The sequence below is a fragment of the Chinchilla lanigera genome, unplaced genomic scaffold (assembly GCF_000276665.1).
Source record: "Chinchilla lanigera isolate Chin_1 unplaced genomic scaffold, ChiLan1.0 scaffold00078, whole genome shotgun sequence".
Classification (NCBI taxonomy): Eukaryota; Metazoa; Chordata; class Mammalia; order Rodentia; family Chinchillidae; genus Chinchilla; species Chinchilla lanigera.
The window spans coordinates 3,117,583-3,128,612 of record NW_004955479.1 but is presented as its reverse complement, the minus strand read 5'-3'; the positions used below and the strand labels follow the sequence as shown (position 1 = coordinate 3,128,612).

General features: G+C 40.0%; 1 protein-coding gene across 1 annotated transcript in view; it reads left to right on the top strand.

Moving 5' to 3' along the window:
• The window catches only part of Fam3c (family with sequence similarity 3, member C), a 42,233-nt gene continuing 31,203 nt past the window's right edge, over positions 1-11,030 (top strand). Inside the window, exons 1-2 of the mRNA XM_005402315.2 lie at positions 1-237; positions 8,721-8,775. Coding sequence (XP_005402372.1) covers positions 8,763-8,775 — 13 coding nt within the window. The 5' untranslated portion in view covers positions 1-237; positions 8,721-8,762. The remainder of the gene's footprint in view (positions 238-8,720; positions 8,776-11,030) is intronic.

The window sequence follows — 11,030 nt, the reverse complement described above, 5'->3', positions numbered from 1 at the left end:
CACCCGGGACGTCCGCCCGGCGGGAGCCGTCCTGGAGGCGGGCGGGGGCTCGGGCCCTGCCTTGCGGAGTCCGTGTCCCCCGGCTCGCGCGGCGCTGGTTTTCAGGCTGTGCTCGGCCGCGGCGCCCGCGCTCTGCCGAGGACGGTGCGAGCTCCGCGCTGCGGTTTCCCGGCGCGGTCTCCGTGCGGTCTCCATCGCCGCCGCTGTCTCGTGGAAGAAACCTGTCTTCGCGCTTAGGTCTGTATGGACGCGGTGTAACTAAATTATTTTAAAGGGCTCATCCTGTGCCAGGCGCTGCTGCGCGTGCTTTGGCGTGTACATTTATTTACTGCTCACAACTCAGTGCGTAAGTGCGTGGTTTTAGCAGTGCGAGTGCGAGTACTTAAAGAAGTTAGGTAGAGGTCGATGCCTGCGGCAGATCCCGGTCCCCTCGGACCAGTGAGCACCTCGCAGGCTGGTGCTGGCCTGTTAGATTTTTCCAAGTTTTTGAAAACACCACTGCTGTTCGTAATACAGTGCCTAAAGCAATACGAAGATACCCATTTAACTTTGTAAAAATTAATCAGTTCCCGAATGCCATTCCTTATCTTGGCTGGTGGTGCTCCTGATACCTAGACCCAAATCACACACATGGTTACACTATTATGTTTTGTTTATTCGCTCATCCCTCAATGGATCTTGGTGATTTGTGTGTGCGTGTACTAGAGAGAAAGTTACACGAACATCTCAAGCAGTGAGTGGGTTCCTGTTGATTTTTAAAATTTCTCATTCAGAAAGTTTGGGATAGCAGCACGGTATCAGGTGTTCTAATCTAATGATGACACTCATTATCTGCAGTTAGTGATCATTGAGTGTTGAAGGGCATTGGTCAACAGAAGTGAATATTTCAGTGTTTCTTTCTTTTTTTTTGGTTTTTCTCCGATACCAAGAACGGAACTCACGACCTTGCACTTGCCAGGCAGGCGCTTTGCCGCTGAGCTAAATCCCCAGCCCTATTTGTTTCACTTGGTACATTTTTGGAAAATTTTACAATTGAAGCTGTTTTTCATATTCTTTGCAAATGGCTAACTGGTCTTTATTGATTATTTTTTGTGGTAGAAATAGTGTGTTGATACAGTGCTTTACGCAGGCCGCCTCGGGCAGGTGGAACCACTGTTCCATTTCTTTTGAGTGTAGGTTGGCTGATGGAATTGTGTCTACTTTGATGCATTTTGGTTCTGCAGACCACTTAAAGGATAGTGGAGTGAATTCTTAAAGAGTGGCAAGCTGTGACTTCTCATTTGGTATAAAGTAACACAGTTATTAGAGATGAAGGTAGCAGTTATGCTGGGTGAAAATTTGTGCCTTTCTCTGATCTTGTATTTAGCAGTCTGAGATGGACACTTCATTACCCTATTTAGATTCATCTTGTAAGTAAAATGTATGTAGGTGTATTTAATTATTCTTTAACATCCGTTTGTCCTTCCATCTCCTCCTTGATTGTATAGTATAGGATTAGATAGTTTAGATTATACTCTAAACTCCTGTAGAATTCTTGAAGGAGCAAGCAGAACTCACTTGTAGAATTCTGCCTTGTATTCTCATTTTGGTATGTTTGTTCTCTGAGTTTCAAAAGTTTAATCACATTTCTTCAACTGGATTATAGCTTTTTAAGCAAAATCCTGCTTTGATAGAAGAACAACCAAATATTTCTTGTTTAATTTAAAATCTGGTAGCTTGTTTCAACCATGTGAAGAGTTCTTTCTTTCCCTTTTCTCACCACATTTCTCCAGATTTTTCACTGCCTGCCTCTCCCTCTTTCACCCCTACAGGAGACCTGGCCTGGACACCTGCTAATTTCCATTCCTTGTTCAGAAAAAAATGAAAAATCTTGTCATTTCTGGCCTAGATCATTTACACGCTCCCCCCCCTCCCGCCTTTTGTGGGTTTCTATTGGTGGACTGTAGCTTTGAAGTCCTCAGATCAGAGCATGAAGGAGAATCACCCAGGAACTTGTTGCAGTCAAGAGTTTTTAATCCTCCTAGGGACTGTGATTGTCCAGGTCTTCAGCTGGGTCAGGAATTTGCATTGGAAAAAGGACAGTCATACTTCTGATACCCATGATTTGGGTAATACTGTAGTTGGAGCTTCATAGAAGCCCATATGATCTTTTGCTGAATCTGTTCCCATAGGTCGTAAGGTACACCATTTTATATACTTCTAAGAAACAAGAAAATGTGATTATATACCTCACCCAAGTTTAGACATGTTAATGAGAGGCGTGCCTCTTAAAATCAGTAAGGCAAGGTTTTAGGTGTCTGTGGAACTAAGAGGCCTCTCTTACTATGTTAAAGTTTTATTATGAGACGCAGAATGAGATAAAAGAATTATAACAGCTTTCTTCCGATATCTTACCGTGTGAAATGTCTATAAAATAAGTTTATACAAGGTTTCCTTCTTTGCCATTGGTTTGTAATGAAGATTATACTGGTGACTGTTTTAAATGCAACTTAGGTGTATCTTGAAGGATCTTGTACTCCAGTTTGACCCTGTTGGATTTTCCTTACTTTTATTTCTAGTCATTTACTTCTACAGGCGTGGCTCGGTGCAGAAGTCTTACAGTCCACTGCAGTACTCACTGTCACTGTGACACCAGGTGCAGCATGATGGTGTGGTTTTGGTCTTTTCCTGCGGTTCTTTTTCGGTTCCCAGTCTGTGGCCATCGTCAGTGCCCATGAGCTGGTGATGCACATTTCCACCAGCCGTGTGATGGGCTGTCACGAGAAGTTTAGGATGCGGTGGACACCAAGTCTGTGACAGAGTAGCCCAGAACTCTGGCTGCCAGCTCAAAAACAAAAGCTGAGGTGTCCTATTGGGTACTGAAAGAGTGTGTATAGGCTAGGACAGGTCTTTCCGCCAAAATGAGAATTCGGTGAAAAGCCCAACCGCCCGCCTTCATTATAGATGGACAGCTTTATCTACAGAAAGGAAGGTTGATCCAGTCCGTTGTTTCTTCTAGAAAACATGCTGCTTTCCAGGGAGGGCAGTCAGTTAGGAAAATGTTTGGCAGAGCACAGAATTGAGAGTTGTTCGATCAGTCCTTGCTCTGTGGTAGTATTTCTAAGAGAAGCAGTAGAAACTGCATGGAAGCTGTATATCCTGCAAGTAACCCAGAGACTGTGGGGGCTATTAGGGCATAGTCACGAAGCTTTTAATTCTTTTATTTTAGATTTTTTTGATTAAAAACTTTTTTATTCTCTCACAACTTGGTAAATTGCAGCCCATAGACTTAGGTGGCCCACAAGCCAAGGTTGATTTTCATATTTTTAAGTGGGGTAAAAAATAAAAAGTAGAAAAATTTGATAGTACATGAAAATTTTAGGAGATTCAAATTACGGTGTCTAAATACAGCTTCCTTAGAACATGAGTGGATTGTTCATGTTCACACTTTTGGTGGTTGCTTTTCAGTGCAGGTATGAAGTGAAGCAGTCACGCCTCACACAGAAGTTTCCCAATACTCATCCTGTTTTGATCACAGACATAGTTATTTATTGCATGTATTTTAATGCCATACTCTTATTTGTAAATGTGAGAAAATACTACAGTAGCTCTCATAGTTGTAGTATTCTTTTCATTTCAGTATTGCCTCTCTATTTTAAATACCCTCCCACAACTTAATATTCTACTTTCTGATCTTGATCTTTATTAGTGTGGGATCTCCAGAGAAGCAGAGCCAAGAGGCAGTATATAGGCTAAATAATAGGTTGCCATGTAAATGTCCACCAGTACATAATATAGATTATAAATGTAGATGCAGACACATACAGTATAGGTATATATTATATAGATAACACAGATATGTATTTCTCATCTTATAAATATGGAAATTTTATGTGTGCAGGTAGATAATATAGCTATAGATTATATCCATGGATTCTATATTATATAGATAACATAGACATCCCTTATAACAAGGTGCATATGTTTGTAGATATGTAGTTTGTTCTAAGAAATGGTTTCGCACAGCTTGGAGGCAGAGAAGTCTAGAATCTGCATTTGGCAAGCTGGCAGCCCAACAGAGCCGGTAGTATGGTTCCAATCCATATCTGAATATATTCTCCCAGCTTAAAGGCAGAATTCTCCCTCTGTTAGAGAAAAGTTTTTTCTCTACTCTCATGCACTATCAGCACGAAAGACGTCAAAAGACCTGGGGATTTCCCCTCACTAGAAAACTGCCATCAGTTCCAGACAGTAGCTAGGTGCCCTCTAATCCATTTCAGCTCTGTTACTTTACCTGGAGGTAGTGTCAGATACCACAGGTGGAGGGCTCAGTTTCCAAGACCACCTCTTCCACGTTAGGCCCTGGTGGTTTTTACCTGTGCCTCCAGTGAACTGATTATGCACTGGTGTTCCCACAGCCTCTTCCTGGGCTTCAACTAATTTGCTTTGGTGGCTCACAGAACTCATTAAAGCACTTAGATTGACCACTTTGTGATAGAGGTTATCATAAACGATGCAGATGAAAAGGTGCCTAAGTGAGGTGTGTTGGAAGCAACACAAAGCTTCCGTGGCATCTCTGGACCCCTCCCCCAGAACTTCCAGTTCAATAATCTGAAAGTGTTTCAGACTCCGCGGTTTGGGAGTTTTGTGGAGACTGTTGAATAGGCATGTGATGTTAAAATGTGATGGACAAAAAAGGATTGACTGTAATAGACTGAAGGGGAGCCCCGAGACCTTCTTGGCCTGTGTGTGCAGCAGGGCCCATCTGGAGGAAGGAGGGTTTTATGGCCTGCTGTCAAAGGTTGCTCAGAGAATGTCTTTTTGTCCGGCCCCTAAACAAAAGTGGGTGAAGTTTAGAGTTTCTGGGATTTGTGGGGAAGACAAATTTAAAGTGTTATGGCCTGCTTTGATAGGGGAGTTATGAGCCAGGAGCTGTAGGTGAGAAATATATATATATATATATAAAACATATATTTCTATGTATATACATCATAATGTGATGATGAGTAAGGACTCAGCCTTTCTTGTTCTTTATTCAGATTACTGGTAGGTTGGATGAAGCCCACCACAGTGAGGAGAGCAATCTTCTTTACTCAGTCCACAAATGTCTTTGCACATTCACTCAGAATAATGTTTAAATACAGTCAGTCAAAAAAAAAAAAAGAGTGTATCCACACTTCAGCAGTTTGCTATACTAATGTTTAGAAGCTGGTGGCCACCACTGTGGGTACCTCATGTAATTGTAGAGGCCAAAGGTAACCTGTACTAAGCTCATGTCTCAGTAAATTTAGTATTAAAATACTGATGCAAGTTTTTGTTTTCCTGATGTTTACATTTTTTGATGGCCTTTGTATACGGACAGCTGGTGGCCCAGTCAATTAGGTGCATAAAATTAACAATCACAGAGCCAAAACATACCTTACATCCTCCCATTTGCTCTTTGACCTATTTTTAATAGTTCTTGGAAAAGCCAGTGATCCATGTGAATATTAGAATCATCAGAACCTGGTTGGTTTAGTTAAAATTGTCACTGCATTGTTCAGTTGGATTGAATTGAATGATAATTTCTCCTTATCTGTGGAACATAGCTTGTAATTTTTTTTTCTTCTGGTTTAACTAAGTGGTTGCTGTTTGTAAGTATTAACTGTATTAATGAGTGCATCTGTTTGCTTCATTTTCTTGTTTCTTTCCTGAGGTGGGAAGATTCTAACACACCAGCTTAGGCATTTTGACAAAGTGTCACATCTCAGGAATGGCTGGTTTGCAGCAGATAGTGGAGATTCCCAGAACAATTTGCAAAAGCCTATTTGACTGACATGGCCTTTTGTTAGCAGGCTGCTCGCATTAGAGTATGTCAGTGAGCAGCTGGGGTGAAAAGGAAGTGGATTTGTTTTTGAGCTTCCTTACCCTTCATAGGACCTTAGATAAATCCCTTGACCTCCTCCGTAATGCCCCATAATACCCACTAGAGCCAGAGGGCTGATAGGAGGATCACGAGAACTAATGTGTGAATTGCACCACCGTATGTATGCTTCATTTCCTAGTTTGTATTAACTGGCAGGACTTCTGCCTGGTAATTATTTTCTTGGCTTATTTTGTTGATATAAAATGGTGTTCTTGTAATTCAGCTGATTTAGAATCCACTTCTCAAGGAAAGTGGAAGTATCACTTGACTTGTGCTTTTCTTTGCTGCTCTCCATGAAGTTAATGGATTCTAAGACAGTACTTCCTTGTTTATATGGTAGTCTGATGTTTTCCTTGACTAACAACACTTCACTCAACTGAGCCAGACTAGTATTGGGGCTAAAAAAGGATCTTTAGGTTGTAAAACATGTAAAGAAATGCAAGATGCCATGTGACGTCCTACTTTGGGCTCTTGCTTAACCAGGTCACACACTTCTTGTTCGTTAGCAAGTGCTTCACTACACAGGGACATCACAGTGCCTGTCTTGGTGTTCGCTTTCGGGTCTCTGTGCACCTTATGTTGAGCAGCCTGCCTCACTTACCTGACCACTGAAACTTCTTGTTTTGGCCAATATTTCCTCCTTTGGAGCGCCTGTATGCCATGAATGCACCGTTGGAGGATTTTTTTCAAATTTATTTACTTTTAATCTGCCCTGACAGTATCTTCCAGCCACTAATATTCTGGTTTTGCTAATTGGCTGTAATTTCTATATGTCTGCCTTTAAACGAATAAGAAATTTTAAACTTTTCAATAGTTCACTCTGCATTAGAGTTCTGAGCTTCTGGTAGGGGCCTTTCCAGTCCTTTGCTGTGTTCGTTTTCTCTGGACCTATTCAATATTCATTCATTGTTGGCAGTTTGGCCTGAGGTTTTCATTATGTGTTTGCTTTCTCTTCACTGAAGTTATCGTATATAAAGATTGTCTTTGTCTTTAAATGCCTTCTTAAGAACATAAATCAGGAATGACTTGGAATTAACATATTATAAACATGCTCTGTGATTTGCTCTCAAATATATTTCACCCCCTCCCCCAACCAGAGATGCACAAACCACTTCACTGCCAGCAGCTTACAGACATAGAGGTCAGCCGGTGATGTGGGCTAGAATTTGCTGTGGCAGGGGACACTGATCCATACGCCTAGTTTTTGCCGATTTACACCTTTGTGTCATTAATTAAAGATGCTAGAACATTAAGCCAGTTAATTGAAGATGTGTTATGGTTGAATCTTAATTTGATGAAATTTTAATTTAGAGGTCTTACTAAATGTTAATTTGCTAAGAAATTTTAGTGGGAAACAACTGTATTCACCAGTCCAGGTGTGTGGTAGTTGTTTACACTGCAGTCTTAGCACTGGTGAGTTTAGAATCGGGCCTGTTGGAGGTAAAAACAGGTGGCAGGTATCTGAGGCAGTGCTGGGAGCTGTACAGGTGCAGTACCCCAGTGGGTAACGGAGACTGAAATAGAACAGCAGGTGTCTGGTACCCAGCAGCTTATCGAATTTTCAGACATTCTGCCGGGCCACACTCAGATAGGAGTGAAATTATTTTTCGGCAAGGAAAGATAAGTGAGTTGTGAATATTAGAATCAATTTTACTGGAAGCCAAAGACGATTTATAATCTCTTGGAATTCTCATTTGAAAAGCCAGGTTTTTTTATGTTTTTGTGTGATGGCTGGTGGATACTTCAGTATCTCCTGTTAACTTGTAGTGTTTTCCTAGCCTTTGGCTGAGTGGTATAAAAAGATAGATAACATTGACTTTTCCTGTCATCTGGAAGAGATTCAGATAACTAACAAAGGAAGGAAATCAGTAATGTACAACTCATGTATGTGTTGGTCCCCACTTCAGAGTAGATGTGCGGAGGACAGGAGCCCCAGGAAAAGCATGGGTCAGAAGACTGTGTCTCATTCTTCAGTGTGGGAGTGGGGCATTTCTTTTTATTTACAACTTTCAGTGAATTACTAGAGCAGATATCAACATTGAAATACAAGTATCGAACATGGTCCGAAGAATACACAATTCTGATCTTCTTTGTGAATTTAATCTTTACGGGAGATTGTTTTGACTGTGGAAGCTGTCGAGCTAAACTTGGGCATGGCTTTATTATCAGATTTTTCCTTTTTATTTTTTCATTTTACTTACGTTATCATAGGAGAGAAACATGCATAGTCTTGCAGCAGTTTTTCTTTTGTAGCATCTGTTTCCTGTGTGGTAAATAAAATTGAAGAACAATTTCATTTGATATGTAATGTTTTATCAGTAATCATCGTTGCTGGAATATTTGAAACTGTGACAGTGTAGATTTTGGAAACATAAGTTGGAAAATGTGAAAACCCATTGCTGTGAATGCTTCGTGCAATGATACCCGAACTGTGTCATATCAGAAATGAAATACCCTCACACACAGTTGTGAGCTGACTCTCCTAACCTCTTGCCCTGTTTCTACCACTAATTTTTTCCATGACTGCGTGAACAGCTTAACCTCTTTGAAACTTGCCTCAGATTGGGAGTTTGGGACTGGTCAGAAACTCCTTGGAGGTGCGCTGTCACTGGGAGCAGCGAGGAGTTGTCTTCCGGTCACGCGCTCAGCAGCCACTTCTCTCATGCATTGACTCTGTAAGATTGCTGAGGAAACAGTAGTGTCAGCTGGAGCCCCTCAGAGATGTCATGACATCTGCTTAATTACGGCTGCAGTGTGTACATTCCAAGTCAAACTCAGGTGAAGGAAGAATATTTAATCTAAAATTAATGGTGTTTGCTTTTTCTTTTGATTTTAGGAGCTTATTTAATGAAAAGTGCCATAGACTGAAAAACCAAACATGAGGGTAGCAGGTAAGCCATTTAATCTGGTGGATATAATTTTGACTTTTGGGAAAACTTTATGATGTCTAAAGGAGAGAGGGTAAATAGTGTTTCTTTGTATTGAGTACAGAGCTAAAATAAATTGTTAAGAGAAATAAATCAGACACATGAGCTTAAATATCACATGAGAGAACCTGTATTGTAAATAAAGAGCAAAATAAAAGGTAGGTTTTAAGAAGTAGGGAAATAGATCTTTCTCAATTGAGAAGGGGATCCAGAGATGGAGGGGGAAGGGGAAACGGATGGGAAAGGAATTAAGATTGGTTGTGTACGTGCACAGGAAATGTAATCATGTACTGCAAGCATGTACTAATAACGAATACAATAAGTTACTCTTCGGTCTTTGTTTAGGTAGTCAGGAAAGTCAGCAAATCACAGATTGGACATTTAGTGCGAATTATGTAAAGTTTTATGGAAGACATTTGAAATTGTGGTAAATATTTTAAGTTGTAGTTTTAATGTTTATTTCTTATATATTAAGCTTGTTTGCCTAGTATTGCATATAAAATGCCCATATGAAGAATAGTTTTGATAGCACAGGCAAGCTGATTTTTGTTTTTGCGAAAGTACAGCCTCTTGAGAAAAATTTAAAAGTTTAAACCTCTCCCATGTAAAATTAAAACTAATGTATGTAAAGAATTTAATAAAATGTATTTTTGCTCAATGTTTGTTCAAGTTCAGTGTATGAAGTAATGTTAAGGACGTTAATTTGTTCCTAAAGCAGCATATTTTTAAAAAATGAAAAAAAATGACTAGATGTTCACAGTATTAAGGTAGTTATCTGTAAGACGTTACAAAAAGACTGACCTATAAATACCTGGATGACCTCTTCCTACCTGTAGGCAATTAAATGTTTTCCCCACACTTCCTCCACTAAAGACCTAAAGAATTGCATGTTTTACAAAGGAATTTCTACTGCATATCTGCCCAACATGGAAGGTGTTACGGTTTATGTCTGTGTGTCCCCCCAAAGCCTCATGCGGTTACGGGGCAGGCTATTAGAGTTTAAATATGAGTGTGAGAGCTATGCCCGCCCAAGAGTGGATAGTTTACATATGTAAGGGAGAGGAAAAAAGTGCTTGGGGCATTCCTGCCCCATTCCACCCTGGTGTGTGTGCTTGCGGCTTAGCTGTGTTCTGTCGCCAGGAGCTTTAGCTCTTTGCCATGTGCCACTCTGCCTTATAATCTGCCAAGTACGGACTGAAACTTCCACAAACTGTAAGCAAAATAAACCCTTCCTTCCTTCATTTTGGGCGTCAAGTATTTTGTCCCAACAGCGAAAAAAAAGTAACCAAGACAGAAGGCAACTTACAATTTCTCAAAATCAAAATAATTGGTCTTTAATTTTTGTCTCACTGGAAAGCTAAATATTTTCCTTTAAAAAAAAATCTCTTAGGGAGCTGGGGATTTAGCTCAGCGGCAAAGCGCCTGCCTGGCAAGCGCAAGGTCGTGAGTTTTGTTCCCGGTACCGGAGAAAAACCAAAAAAAAAAAAAATCTCTTAAAAATATGTCATATCAGGAGAGGTGAGCGAACAAATCTTCATACTTTGGTCATAATTGTATAGAGTCAGGCACAGTTGATCAGGCATCGTGATTATTAAACAGATGTAATTGAAGGTTGTTAAACGTAACTGACAGTTGTTACCAATGCCTTTGTGAAAATTTTGAAAACTGGATCTCTTTGCCATGAAGTTACAAAACATCTTGTAAAAGTAATTGTACAGTTGTTGAAGAAAAGTCTCCCAGAAACCACAAACTCATTTGTGGTTTAAAAACACATGCAGTATCTTTTCTTGAATGATCTTTTTGTACAGTGGTATTATTTAATTTTTATCTCTCTGGATGATTTTAAAGTATATTATTTAAGCATGATGACCTTAAAAGCAAGTTTCTATTTGGCCCTAATAATTCTAACTTCATTCTAGTTTAAATTAACTTTGTCATCTAGTCCATTTCTCAGATTCTGACAACTAATGACCCAGTCAGTTGATGAGGAATTATTCACTAAGTGTCTATTTTATGTTTGGCACTGTCCCTCATATAGATCTATGGGAAATGCCTTAGTGAACAAATAAGGAAGATTAGCTGTTAGTTTATTGATTTTTAATAAAGTAGTCTCTATTTAAAATAATACCAGGTTGCTTTGAAGTATCCACATAACCATTACTCTGACAGATGAAGTTTATGCTCTCTGGCTTGTGAAAAGCAGGAACATCTACCTGCCT